The sequence below is a fragment of the Dendropsophus ebraccatus genome, chromosome 5 (genome assembly GCF_027789765.1).
Source record: "Dendropsophus ebraccatus isolate aDenEbr1 chromosome 5, aDenEbr1.pat, whole genome shotgun sequence".
NCBI lineage: Eukaryota > Metazoa > Chordata > Amphibia > Anura > Hylidae > Dendropsophus > Dendropsophus ebraccatus.
Genome location: NC_091458.1, coordinates 66,307,494 through 66,322,502, shown reverse-complemented (window position 1 = coordinate 66,322,502; position 15,009 = coordinate 66,307,494). Strand labels below are relative to the sequence as shown.

The 15,009-nt window shown below is 39.1% G+C and overlaps 1 protein-coding gene across 2 annotated transcripts in view; it reads right to left on the bottom strand.

Moving 5' to 3' along the window:
• The window catches only part of TIMELESS (timeless circadian regulator), a 146,561-nt gene that overhangs the window by 17,495 nt on the left and 114,057 nt on the right, over positions 1–15,009 (bottom strand). For both annotated transcript variants that reach the window (XM_069970461.1, XM_069970462.1), the window contains 12 exons: positions 14,017–14,139; positions 12,687–12,838; positions 12,510–12,607; positions 11,835–11,961; positions 10,710–10,911; positions 10,122–10,273; positions 9,953–10,038; positions 9,214–9,337; positions 8,868–8,950; positions 7,272–7,414; positions 3,209–3,410; positions 1,625–1,693 (listed from right to left, as the gene is read on the bottom strand). In XM_069970461.1, coding sequence (XP_069826562.1) covers positions 1,625–1,693; positions 3,209–3,410; positions 7,272–7,414; positions 8,868–8,950; positions 9,214–9,337; positions 9,953–10,038; positions 10,122–10,273; positions 10,710–10,911; positions 11,835–11,961; positions 12,510–12,607; positions 12,687–12,838; positions 14,017–14,139 — 1,561 coding nt within the window. The remainder of the gene's footprint in view (positions 1–1,624; positions 1,694–3,208; positions 3,411–7,271; positions 7,415–8,867; positions 8,951–9,213; positions 9,338–9,952; positions 10,039–10,121; positions 10,274–10,709; positions 10,912–11,834; positions 11,962–12,509; positions 12,608–12,686; positions 12,839–14,016; positions 14,140–15,009) is intronic.

The following is a 15,009-nucleotide window of genomic DNA, read 5'->3' as shown; positions in this document are numbered from 1 at the left end:
TGCTGTTGAGTGCTAGGCAATGCCCCGTCTGGGATTATTGAATTTCGAGGGTCTATGCAGAGCAGGATAAAGACACCTCTGCTGCACAAACAGGATCTCCTAGAAAGCGTTCTCACCGCCATGTATTCGCTATCACCTGTCTTGGGTGAGCTAAACTAGTCTGCCTGGGGGTGTGTGGGATTTGTATATGCTCACTAACATGGAACAGCCTCATTATATTAGCCTTATCAACATATTCTATGTTAGTGAGCTTACCGGGGGGGGGGGCTGATATTGGTGAACATATACAAATCAAACAGCCCCCCAGACCCTCGAAATTCAATAACCCCAAACGGGGCATTGCCTAGTGCTCAACAGCATTCTGAATACAGGGGAACCCCTACCCCACTCTTGTATAAGTTTTAGTCTCCATCATAATGAGCCCCGCTGGGCTTGTAGACACGCTATAAATTGTACGTTGCAGGGGTGAATATAATGCACTGCATACAGAGCACAAGAGGCAGCTATACAAGTAAGTGTCTGTTTGAATTGCACCTTGTTCACATTTAGTTTCTACAATTTTATAACTGTATAACAGAGGTTACATTTTAAGCCACTGGGGAAAATGGGGTATATGAGCCAGTTCCCTAGAATTGATCTGAACCAAATTATACCTCCCAGCAAGGCGTGGGGCGAACACACAATTTTTTTTTTATTAATGTGGGGGGCCCAGACACTTTGGTTGTATGGGGCCCCGAAATTCCTGATGGCGGCCCTGCCCATAGCACACGGGGTGCTGAGGTATTTTTTTTTTACCTTGATCCTAAATCCCTATAGTAGTAGCAGTACATTCTATATACTAATGAGGTGCCCTGGCCAGCCCACCCTCCTAATGAATATTGCGGCGGAGCTCTGCTCATATTTATTAGGAGGGGAGGATTGGTACACTGAAGGCTGCCCCCAAGGCATCAAAACCCTCATTAGCATATGGAATAACAAGTATCCCAAAAACGTTGCTTAGGATCAACGTAAAAAATGTTTACCTTAACCTTTAGCGTCCTGTGTGCTATAGGGGCATATCAGCAGGTTAGTTTTCCTTTGAAGCATGACAGCATTCCAGAGATGTTCTTCTCAGTGCTGTGCAATGCGGTAGAGTGTTGAAAAGGAACTATTTACAGCAGCATTGAATGTGGTTACACTCCCTTGTAGGTGCAAATTGAACACTAAATAACGGAGCCCAAATATCCCTCTCAATGCACTCTGAAGCGTTTGATATGCTCTTAGGTCATCAGTTTATTCAACATTAAAGCAATTAATTCCACATGAATATATGCATATAACAGCCTCCAATTTGGCACATGAAGATCAGAGAATATTTATATCAAAGCCTCATGCTTGTCTTGTATGGATATTAGTAATGTTTCAGTCCAAACACCTTTCTTAACAAGGTATACATTGGTGGGTGGAGAAAAGAAACTCACTCCTTTCAACATAGATAGGAACAGTTTCCTTTTTTTTACAAATATATTATACTAGACTACAAACAGCAAAAGCCCACATCTTAACTCCTAAGGAACAGCTATAATGTGCAGAACACAAATCTATTTGGAAATATCATGTTATAGTTGCTAATGCCCAGTCTCACCATCTTCTTCTCGGTCATCAGCGGTCCGGTTCAAACAGTTCTGAAGCCACAAGACAGGAGGGGACAAGCCTATTGATCACAAAAGTATAACTTTTGAAGGAGTTGGTATGACTTACTTTAAATAAGTGCAATATTGTAAAATTAAAATGCATATTGTAAAAAAATCATGCATAGTTTGAGCATCTAAAAATCTATACACTATGGTGAATGCACGGCAATTCTAATAAAAAACTTTTTTAGATAGCAAGTTATGCTCACATTAAGTTTTTGCAGTGTGTAATTTTAAATGCATGTAAAAAAGCATAGAAGTAATGTCAGTAGTGTAATGCTCTATGTACCCACTGAGTTTTAATTGGCAAACTGCGCTGCAAGTGTCTATACGTTTGTCTACATTTTTGTGTGTAAATAGTTGTGTGGACTGTAATATCGTACTGCATATCACACTTTTCTGTCCTTCATAAGAAATTATAATGCCTAATAATTCCATACGTCTAAGGGTTCAAACAGCATTTTAGAGTTTTTCAATGGTAACTTTTAGCATACACAAAAACCATGTTTTTTTTCCCCCATAAAACTAATATGCTAAAAAGGCTGCAACAACACAGTGTGAACCCAGCCTAACATATCCCTTATTTATTTTCAGGCATATGCCACAACTGGATTCTAAAACTTTATTTACAAGGAAAAAGACTTTTTGAGGAAAAAATGTATACACTGAAAACGTATAGCTATATATTTTTAAGGTCAAAATTGACCAAAGGCAACATCTGTGTGAAGTCTGTACATTTTCCCTAAGTGGGCGTGGGTTTCCTGCAACACATACCGATTATGGTCAATTTGGAACAAACTTTAAAGCTTAACTGTCATTTCAGGGTCATTTTTTTTTAAAAAAAAAACATTAAATATCAACAGTACAAGCGATTTTAAGAAACTCTGTAATAGGTTTTATAAACCAAAAGTTTCCTTCTGGACTGAAAAAGCAATCTCCCAGCCTCCCCCCTCACTTCAGAAGAAGCAGGATTTCTGTCTCCATTATGTGGCTATGGAGAGGGGAGGGGCTGTTAGGAGTGACTGAGCACGGAGCAGTCCTGCAAAGCACAACACCCTGCAATCTTCTCTCAGTAAGTTCATAGATAAGCACTGACCTTTCTGACACCTGAATCCTGCGGTTTAGGTGCCCAGAGAGTCTACAAACAGCTGACCTTCATGTCACCTCTTCCTGCTCCCTCATCTCCCTCGGCCCCTCCCCCCTTCATAGGCTTACAATGGAGAGAGCAGAGCCCGTCTTCACTGGCTTCTCTGTAATGAAGACGTGTTTGCCTGATAATGCACAGATAAGAAGTCAGGGGGGGGGAGGCTGGGAGATTGCTTCTTGAGTACAGGAGGCGGCTTTTTTGGCTGATAAAACCTATTACAGAGTTTCTTAAAATCGCTTATACTACTGATTTCTGCAATAAAAAAAATATATGACAGTTACGCTTTAAGGCTCAGTGGGGACAGTGACCTGTGTCATTGATAATCTCAGTATAGCAGAATAATTTGCTATGTAAACGACTAAAATAAATACGATAAATATATAGTCACCTTCTTCATGCAAGCTCTGTAAAATGGTTTGTATCTTTTTAACCACAAATACTTCACCACTCCTGTGTGGTTTCTCTTTTGGGATCTGTTCAAAATGAGTGTGCTCCTCTTCATCATCTTCACTTTCATAATAATCTACTTTATCTTCATTATCTATATCCCTTTCTTCAACACCAAGATCACGGAGAAAGTCTTCTTCAGACTGAAAGCAGCAATAAAAAAATCTAGCAATCATTTCATACAAAGGAATCCAAAGCGTTCTTTACAATTTAGGGACATCAACAAATATTTAACCCTTATATAATGAAGGTGTTTTTGGCCTTTTGACAAGGCTTTAGGGATGTGATGGTTGAAACGCAATGACAAAGTTTTGGAATGCCTGGAGGATTGTATTGTGTTACATTCTACATCAGTTTAATTTTAGAGCAGTGTCTGGTTTTGTATATTACTTTTTTCCATAGGAAATATAGGTATTAACTATCCTCTACCAGGGTGATACCTTTTGATGATTCATCTATTTCCATAGCCATAGTCTTGTGAGCTTACAACAGTAATTTAGAATCCACACACACTCCATAAGGCTACAGCGTAAAAGAAAGGTCACAGGTATCTATTCCAGCGATGTTTATTAAGTCCACACAATAAAATAATCCAGCAACGTTTTGGTAGTACAACTACCTTTTTCAAGCATGAATACAACAAACACAATACAAAACTTTATACCTCCCCCTAGCATGGGATTGGTTCACACATGGAGGTTTCCAATAATCAATCAGTGCAAAGACACACCCCAATGCAATACTATTGGTAATCGGCTGCTAAGCTCCACCCCTCAAGCGTCACCAAGGTGACTAACACATATACCTGTCATAAGATATACATTGCAGCTCTAATTATCCATAAAAGTCATAATACTGCATCGGTGGTGTTTTATTGGTGATCGTGGGATCCCCCAACTGATCCGAACAAGGATAACAACCACCCCTGGTTGTTGTTATCCTTGTTTGAGTTGCAGTCACTGCAATAGTATGTCACGAGGGGAAACATTCAATCATCCCCACACTGGACAAACCTTTTCTTTTATTAATTTATTTACTGTTCTGTCCCTGGGGACTGTATTACGTGGGCGAGACGACAAATGAATGTCGTATTCGCCTAAATAATTATAAGTCCACAATTTGTACCAAGAAAGATGACTTACCTATTCCCCATCACTTTGTAGAGTCAACTGAGGTTTAAGATCATAGATCATGTTCCTGTTCAACGTAGGGGAGGAGACAGAGAGGCTCCTGAAACAAAAGGAACTGAATTGGATTCATAGATTAGGGACTCCTAAACCTTGGGGTTTGAACATAGATTTCTCCCTGAAACAGTTTATGTAAGTTGGGTTATGGTACATTTTCCCTGTATGGCTTCTCTCTTTTTTCCTTCCTTTTTTACCCCCTCTTTTTTTCTTTCTTGTTCATTTTCTGAGTTTTTACTCTTGCATACTTCTCTTTCTTTCAATTTTTTCTTTCCTTTTTCTCCCTTCGTTCCCTTTTTTTTCTATCTTTCTATTCCTTTTTCCCCCCTCCTTTTCCTCTTTTCCTTCCCCCCCTTTCTCCCCTCCCCCCTCTTCTTTTCTTTCATATGTCTTTTTTCCTTTTTAATTCCCCCTTCCCCTTCTTTTTTTTCCCTTTTTTTGTTCTAGTTTTTCTTTTCTTTTTCCTTTTCATTTCCTTATTTTCCTTTTTTTTCTATTTTGCATCCCTCAGTTCGGTACATGTAAGACACTGTAAAACATTACGATGGTTTTAATATTTTGTTTTTAGATCATATTGCCACGTTGGTGACCGATGGTATCCATTGTGCCATCTTCCTGGTTAGATGTCATGGGGCACGGCGTTTTTTTCCTTCCTCTTTTTTTCTTCTGAACAGCCCGCCCGGAGATAAGAGTGGATCTCTGAAACCAACTTTGCGCATGCGTGGATTTCAAGCGCATGTGCAATGGTGAAGATGAGCCCAAACCTGGATTGGGCGGTATTGCTTTCCTTCTGGGTGTCTGCGCATGCGTGGGAATGCCCGCAGGCGCAGTAAGGATGTTTACAAACGGAACACAGCCACTAGTTTTTGGTGCCCTCTACAACATCTCCGGGAGGATCAGATCAGTTGGGGGATCCCACGATCGCCAATGAGACACCACCAATGCAGTATGATGACTTTTATGGATAATTAGAGCTGCAATGTATATCTTATGACAGGAATATATGTTAGTCACCTTGGTGACGCTTGAGGGGTGGAGCTTAGCAGCCGATTACCAATAGTATTGCATTGGGGGGGGGGGATGTCTTTGCACTAATTGATTATTGGAAACCTCTATGTGAACCAATCCATGCTAGGGGGAAGTATAAAGTTTGGTATTGTGTTTGTTGTATTCATGCTTGAAAAAGGTAGTTGTACTACCGAAACGTTGCTGGATTATTTTATTGTGTGGACTTAATAAACATCGCTGGAATAGATACCCGTGACCTTTCTTCTACGCTGTAGCCTTACGGAGTGTGTGTGGAGTATAACGGGGTTTCCCCAGTCAGCTACGTGCTGAGTCAAGGTGTCTGGTGCTGGTTCCTAATTGTGTTTGCTATGATTTAGAATCCAAGTATAATGAGACCATTCCTCATTATCCAAAATAACAAACAAAGAAATCACCAGGGTGAGCAGAACTGGAACCACGAAAACCTCCTCCGAGGCTTTCTCTTCTTCATAGTCCAAGGGATGCATGCCCACATTAAATGTATAAAAACACAGCCTCCATCAAAGAACACTGGCAAAATATGTACAGTAAGTAAGCTGGGAAAGAAGATGTCATCAAACATGGCAACATTTTGGAAAACTGCCACTGCAGTTTTTGAGCCAAAGCCAAAGTGGACTCAGCAAGAAGGAATCAGAAATATAACTCCTTCCTTTATGGTTACCATTCTATTTGAATCCACTTTTAAATTTGTATCCAAAACTCCAGTGGCAGCTTTACATAAAAAAAAAAAAACGTTGTGCCTCAAGCCCCACTTTCCTTTGCAGTCAGAAGGCACAGATGCACATCATCCACTTAATAGGTAAATGTACATAATAGGATATTAGGTTCACATCTGCGTTTAACCCTCTATCTCAATTCTATTTTGCTGTTTTACTGGACTTCAGAGGAACGGAAATAAACTTATCAGTCCCCATTTACGTTATAGTTTTTTTTTTTTTTTCAGATCAGTTTGTAGAAGTTGTTCTTTGTTTTTATCCAGACCATTTATAGTCTGCTTTTTCAAACAAACAAAATAAAATTGTGCTGATACACATTTTCTACACAGAAAGCACCTTTAATTAAAGGCCAGACTAGATGGTCCAAGTGGTCCTTTTCTGCCATAATTTTTCTACGTTTCTAAGTCATTAGTTTGTTCTGTTTCTCTGTTAACAAAATGGAACAGAGAAAAAGAACTGAGGTGGAGGCTCAAATACGCATGTGAACCCATCCCACGCCTCCTTGCGTGTATAGAAAGGATCTGAAAAGGACATGCTCCCAACTGGTAATATGCTATTTTTGACTATATATCAAGCAAAACCAACAGAGGAACAGCACAACACAGAGCTATAGGAAAAATGCACCACAACTTTTAAATAAATTGGGACTACAAATATTTACTGAAATAGACTAAACAGAAAAGTTTACCTAAAACATCAACCTCTAACAACACTGGCTGAACCCTTACAACTAGAAGAATTGCTCTGTCTAAACACATGATTGTGAAGGACGCTTTCTAAAAAAAACTAAAATAGTAGTAACTATTCAAGTGGTCAGCAAGTTATCCCTATCAATCCAGGGTTTTTTTCTACTCTCTGGCTCGACACTCAAGCCGCCTAATTGTAAGAGAAGGGTTCTATTATAAGTCTATCGAACCTGATTGCAGTAAATAGACTGGGCACAGAGTCTGTGGAGGGTGATTGTCCGTCTGTTTTCTATCTTCAGACTTCTTTATTTTTTAAATAGCACTAAAGAAAATGCAGTATATGTACTACAAATAAATGTCACCCCACATACTATGCCTGAAGATTTTCCTTTTCGCCTCCGCTTCTTATAAAGCTCCTTCCGGTCAGACACCAGTCCCATGCTTATTAGTTTTTCTACGATTCTAGCTTTAGAGCGTTTAGCTGTGATATTCTTCATAATGTTTCCCAATACATCTGCAATAGAACAGACTGTATAAATAAATTACAGAAACTAACAGAATACTTGAACAGACATTGAAAAGATGACTAAGGGCCTTTTTACATGGCCCGATATTCTGGATAAGCATATTCCGTTTGCTTACTGAGCCTATAACACTGCTCGATAATTGTGCAGCAAGGGCTGCATAGACATCGTTAGCTATGTCTGTGCAGCCCTTGCCTTAAAGCGTAACTGTCATTTTTTTTTTATTGCAGAAATAAGTAGTATAAGCGATTTTAAGAAACTCTGTAATCAGCCAAAAAAGCCTCTTTCTGTACTCAAGAAGCAATCTCCCAGCCTCCCCCCTGACTTCTTATCTGTGCATTATCAGGCAAACACATCTTCATTACAGAGAAGCCAGTGAAGACGGGCTCTGCTCTCTCCATTGTATCCTTATGGAGGGGGAGGGGCCGAGGGAGATGAGGGAGCAGGAAGAGGTGACATGAAGGTCAGCTGTTTGTAGACTCTCTGGGCACCTAAACTGCAGGATTCTGGGGTCAGAAAGGTCAGTGCTTATCTATGAACTTACTGAGAGAAGATTGCAGGGTGTTGTGCTGTGCAAGACTGCTCCGTGCTCAGTGACTCCTAACAGCCCCTCCCCTCTCCACAGCCACATAATGGAGACAGAAATCCTGCTTCATTTGATGTGAGGGGGGAGGCTGGGAGATTGCTTTTTCAGTACAGAAGGAAACTCTTTGTAATAGGTTTTATTACAGAGCTTCTTAAAATCGCTTGTACTATAGATATTTAATGTTTTCAAAAAAATGACCCTGAAATGACAGTTCTGCTTTAAGTGTAAAATAGTAAATATTACACATACTTTTCCACAGTCCCAGGGGGTCTTCTAGCTTCTGCCCACAGCCGCTGATGGAACTTCTGAGCTGGTCTCTGAAATCACAGGCCACTTAGCCAATCACTGGCTACGCGATGTCCCGTCTCGGTTAGTGATTGGCTGAGCGGCCAGTCACCTCAGAGATGGAGCCAGAAAAGTTACAGGTGGCTGCGTGCAGAAGATAGAAGAGTACCAGGGAGCGTGGACAGATATATATATATATATATATATTTTTTTTTTTTTTTTACACATTCATCAGCTGTTGGCCACGCATTGCTCTTGTGAATGATTACTGTCTGGCTGATCGTGCCATTTACTCCTGCCTATGATAGTTTTCATTAGCTGATCGTTGAGAGAGATAATCTTCCGAAGCTCCGGGTAATAATGCCCCAAGTGTCCAACAATAAAACGAATGACCCGACAGTGGGAGGGGGCTTCCCCAGTTAGAAAATTACACTTGTGAAATAATTGGGTCTTAGTTGAAAAGCAAACTGAAATGACAACCAATATGTAGTTATGATAAAAGGTTAAAGGGCAATAAAACATTGTTATCTATGTGAGATGAACCTAGCTTTGTTAATCTACACAGGACTTACCATCAGTGTCTTGAAACTCCTCAAAGAGCCTCTGAAGTTCCATCTCTTGATCTTCAGTCCAGAGAACAATTCGAGTTCCTTTACTAAAGTCAGTTATTGGTGCAAGAAAATAATCAGCATATCAAAATAATCAACTGGATGTTGCAGTCATAGTTTTTAACAAAGCTGCTGCTGACTGACTGACCCTTAAGGACTTTTAACATATTCAGGAATAAAAACAAAAAAAAAAGTCTAACTATGAAGTTCTATTTTGAAGGCTAACTGTGTATATTCTGCTACTTAACAGAGAACTCAAGCACTGGTAAGATAGATCTATTGTTCTGCATGACCTGTGTAACAAACTTACGTTTCTTTTTTAAACTCCTTGACACTATCAGCAAGACCCATCTGCACAAGATGGTTTATAATTTGCTTCCGAGTTCGGGTTCCTTGCTTGAGATTTGCCAGGATATTATCTATGACATCCCCATCTGAAAAATAGTGACATTTCTTATGTTTAATATTGACAGAATTGTATGACTCGTTACTTGTATTATATACGATGAGTTCTGACACCAAGCTGCTGCAGCAATTTTCTGTTTTTGTCTGTGTGATAGCCACAGCAGTGTTAGTGGGATGCTGGCTATTTGTTAGCTTTTCGTGTTACATGAGGGGTGTGTGGCTACCTCCTTTTAGCTGTGCATGCCACCCAGCTCCTGTGGGTATTTTACACAGACATTAGTTGATCTTATATGCACAGTTTTGTAGATTTATAGTCAGAGAGCGGCCAGTAGTTAAGTATAGGGACAATCCTTAGGGACTCTCCCTAGAGCGGTGGTGTGCTGCCGCGGCTCCGATTACTCAGGGCGTCGGGAAGCAAACCGTTGCTGTCGTGAATAGTTTTGTTTAAACATGTTAAATGAAGATGATCAGCCGACATTGCGCATGTCTGCTCATCGTTGCCTTTTAACATTACATCAAAAGATTATTGGCCAGAATGTCCAGTAATCGCCAAAATACGGTCGATTATTGCTTGGTGTACTAAAGCCTTAAGAGGTTAAAATAGTATGCACTACTTAGAACAAAATTATGTTTGAAAGGCTTACCTTCAACATCTTTATATTGCAAGTACAAGCGCTGTAGCTCCTCTTCATCCTGTGGTGTCCATTTTATACGCTTATGACTTGCTACACTGTAACAAAACAAAATCAGTAAGAAATGCAATGTATACCACCATTCTTGGCCCCCTTTTTAATCACTGAACTAATTTCTCACCTTTCCTCTTCACCAGGTTTTCGGTAACCCTCAGTTATTTCTCTGATAAGACTGGTATTTTTCCAAAAAAGCAGCTCCACATAGGCTTTGTTGTTTGTAGCAGCAAGTGCAAAAAACTTATTAATAATGTACTTTGCAAAAGACACCAACTCCTGAAAAAGCAGTAGAACAGTTATTACTGCTTCGCTGAGAATGGTACAGATACATTAGCTGTCAGCACAAGAATGCTCAACCCATCCAAATTAACCACGATCCTCCAATAGTCTTCAGAAATCATGGACGTACATGGACGTTGTTCTGTGGAATGGACCTTGGAGCCATAGTACACTAGTGCAGCATTTTCAACAGTTTCAGAGCTCCTGACATCATAATTAATCGAGATCCTGGGAGCTCCGATCCGCAGAACACAGTCTATACATGCACAGAATCCTGTGGTCATGTAAATGTCCCTTTACATTGGCTTAAAACGTTTGGTTTCGCCAATAGTAACCAATTGGTTGCTGGGGGGGAAAACCAGACAGGTTCGCTTTCAGGCAGATTGATAAATCTGCACCAGTTTAACCAATACCGTGAGTTAACTTGTCTTACCTTGTAAGCACTAGCAACTGGATCACTCAGAATACGATTGAAAATGCAAAAAACAGAGAGTTGAAAAAGAAATGCCTCCATTTTTAGATCATATGCAATTCGATGTAACATTTTCGCCACACAGTGATTAGTGTAAGCACTATTATGCTGATAGTTTTTTAGAAGTAAAACATAGGTCTTCACCACATTGGCATTTGCAAACCTAAATTAAAATAAGGAACACCTTTTATTAAATAAAAAGCATGCATTTTCGTTTTGTACACGTAGAAAACAGTCTGACAAACTATAAAATAAATGTAAAGGAAGTGTTACAAAAATGTTGCAAAGATAATCACATCATGAAATAAGGTTAAAAAAAACTAAACTCAGCATAATCTTAAAAGCCTGATAATGTTACAATTACTTTCAAAGCAACTTAAGTTGTGGAAGTTCAAAAGATCAAAGACAAACAACCAACTTAATTTAAAAAATATCCATTATTAAACCCCTTAATGCATGGCGACGTATGGCTAAAAGGAACGTGTCACCTAATTTTTTTTTTATCCAATATATATATATATATATATATATATATATATATATATATATATATATATATATATATATATATTTCATGTTTTCTCACTTATCAAGAAATACAAAAAACAAATAATATTTTTTTAGATTTCCCATTGTTGATCATTAGAGGGAACTAACATGAAAATCTGTAAGTTGACTTGCCCCTCTCCCTGCTTGTGACCTCCATCTTGATATTGTGTACATTGTGTGGTGCCATTTTGTTGGTGCCTGCACAGTAGTAAACCTGCTGGTAAATTGCTGCAGATTATGGGTATAGTCACACACAGCTGATCTGCTGTGGTTATTTAAATCAGGATTTTGCAGGTGGAAAACCCACAGTATATTAGAGTGCCAGCAAAGTTACAATTTAACAAATCCACATGCTGCAAAAAAATCTGCACGGCAAATGACCTGCAGTGAAGATTTCAAATTTACAGCGCGTCACAAATTATATATTTTTGTTTGTGTCCCCCCCCCCCCCCACTACCTGGTTGGCACCAATGCAGAGCGCCCGTTGACACAGCCAGGCTTGATTGAAATAGTGGCGTGTCACCAAAATGAAATTACCGTTTCATGTAGTCCAAGAAGTTAAATTCCCTTTCAGATACTTGTACGGATGTTATTTCTTCTTCTTCTACTTCTTCAACTCCCTCTTCATCATCATCATCCAGATCTGCTTCTACTTGAGTAGATCCTGTTGTAGTTAATGAAACAACGGTATATACTAATTAGCCTAGTTATAAAGAACTTAATATGTCATTGTCATCTTAACTTAAAACATGTAAAACAGTAGATGTGAAATAAAATAAAAGCAAGTTTGCAATTAATTTTTTTTTTTTTTAGTTATGATGCTGTAAAAGAAAGCTATACTTACCAGAAATCCAGGTCCAGTCTCCTGAAGGCAGATTTTTAGTCTTGTGTTGGTTGAAAAAAAAAAAAAAGAAGACTAAACACATGAAGTCCTGGCCAGTATGTACAGCTCAATGTGTCCATCAATTACATGACTGCCTTCTCTGTGAAGGTACAGATGACATGGGAAGCACAGGACCTCCTGTGTTTAGACTCTTAAAAAAAACAAACAAACAGGAAGTGCTGCTTTTTTCCATAATAACTTAAAAAAAAAATTTAATGTAAATTGCAAAATTGCTTTATTTTACATCTACTGTTGATTTAGGTTTTAAAAAGGTATAACAACAGTGACACTAAGTGTGTGAACCAATATTGTGCCACTGTATTACTTACTAGGAAGATCTGCAAAGAGAATTTGCTTAAGCAGTTCAACTTCTTCTTCAGGGCTAGACTCTGGAGATCCAAACACATCCCCCTCTGGCCACACTTCTCTGTAAAAAAGTTAAAGCTTTAAAAAGACCTGATAAAATGTGTTGCATGGCTGAGTGATAAATGTCATATAAACTGTACCTTGCAGAACGAAGCAGAACAAGTGATTCTCCGGCTTGGCCACTTAAAAGACCATTTTGTATCCGCACCAAAGCTTCAGTTCTTTGCTCCTCAACAGGTATCTCAGAAGCAGCATCAAAAGGCACTATTTCACCTGGAAGACTTTCTGAACCCTGGGAGAGTTACAGAGTGAGAAGATTATAGAAATCCACAAACAAACATACTTAAAAGACCTGTAGTCAATCCAAAAAAAAAAAAATCCTTTTTATCCCTTTGTAGGCTTGGATGCCCTCATTCTTAATATCTTGTGATGCTCCCTATTTCTCGTGGTGAAGGAGTTTTACTATCTGGTTAACCATCTGTACTTTTCATTGATTTATAAGACTTTTTTTTTAAAAAAAAACTTTATTGAAGATTTTGTGTGTGCTTACAGAAGTTATAACAATCAAAAACAGAAAGTCAAAATTTTTAGAAAGTGCACACAGTGATATGCCGTGAGGAGTCAATATTTAAGATAAAGAGGGTAATTCAATATAAAGTCAAGTACAACAAAACATATCAAACTGACGGTACATGCACTGTACCCCGGGGTGGTAACCCATCATTAAAGAGGTATTGCAAGAAAATCAACTTTTCGAAAAGTAGGAGATTGCAGGGAGCCCACCTCTGTACTGGGTCACCAGCTTCTGTATTATGAATAGAGCCGTGGATATGGCACGTGATCCGCGGCTTTATTCATTCCTATGGAGCAATGGAAAGAGCCAAGTAAGCCGGAAGAGCGATGTACTCTGCGCTTTCCGTCGACTCCATAGGAATTAATAAAGCCGCGGGTCACGTGTCATACCTGCGGCTCTGTTCATAATATGTAAGCCAGGGGCCACATACAGACATCAGTGGGGCATACAGAGTTCGGACCCCCATTATCTCCTACTTTTCCCCTGTCCTGTGGATAGGGGAAAAGTTGATTTTCTTGGAATACCACTTTAAGTAATCGAAATATATGTCCCTCGAGCACTGGGAAGTGGGCTTTGCATAGAAGACAAACTATTGGATCAATTTAGGGAAAAGAGGGGAAGATAGTAAGGGGAGAAGCATTCCAAATGCTCCATATGGCTTTACAAGATAGAAATAACTTTTCTTGTAAAAATATATGAATTAAAGGGGTAGTGCGGCGCTAAACAATTATTCACAAAATAACACACATTACAAAGTTATACAACTTTGTAATGTATGTTATGTATGTGAATGGCCCCCTTCCCCGTGTTTTCCCCCACCCACACTAGACCCGGAAGTGTCTAGAAAATCTAGGAGATACATTCCCTTTTAAAGTGGCCTCATAACAAGACTTTACCATAGCACAGCTCTTTAGTGTTTCTGAATGGGATTTCCAGATTTCCTCCAACTCTTCAGAAGTTTTAGGGTGTACATCACGATTGCTTGTTTTCTTCTTTTTCTTCCTTTTAACCTTGCGGTTCTTCAAGGAAATATTATGAGAATATCTGTGAGACTCTTCCTTTAACAGTCTTATATTAAAAAATACACTACATGCAATTGTACATTCCAATTGTACATTCCACCCGTGTGGCACAAGGCTATCAATGAGCCAATGTCTAGTTGTTATTTTCCACATTATGAAGTTACAAACAGGAGGTCAACAATAAGGACTGTTTTATGTGTAAAAATACATAGGAATTAGAAAATATTTACAAACAACTTTAAGATTCATCTTTAGGGACTGTTCACATAACAGTGTTTGAGATCAATGTGTGTAAAAAAGGGTTATCTTTGTACTGAATACCACAGGGTCTTGTAAGCAGGACCATTGAGTTTACCAGTCCAAATGTAAATGGCTAGCGACAATGCTTGGGCCATTTCTTGCATATACATTTATTTAACAGGATTTAAAATGCATGGTCTGGTATGTTTTTGAGTCCCATTAAGCAGATGTACACATGCCATGCAGGGAACTGACTGAACATTGTTGCAAGTTGACAATGTTTGGGACATCAAAGAATATAATATGCAGTGGCATACGTTGGTATAACTTTACAAAAGGCCACAATATACCACAATCATATTGCTAAGTCATCCGAACAGGCCCTAAAGTTTTAGGACAAAAATGCATACAATTATAATAACACAAACTACATCATAGGTGTTCAAACTGCTGCCCTTCAGCTGTTGCAAAAGTTTGCTTTGCCTTTCCAGCATGATGAGAAGTGTAGCTAACAAACAGCTGGAGGGCTGCAGGTTGGACACCCATGAACCAAATAATTCTTGCAACCAGGGTTGTGGAGTTGGTAAGCCGCAGCCACAGAATCCTTTATAAATGGCCAGTCAGACA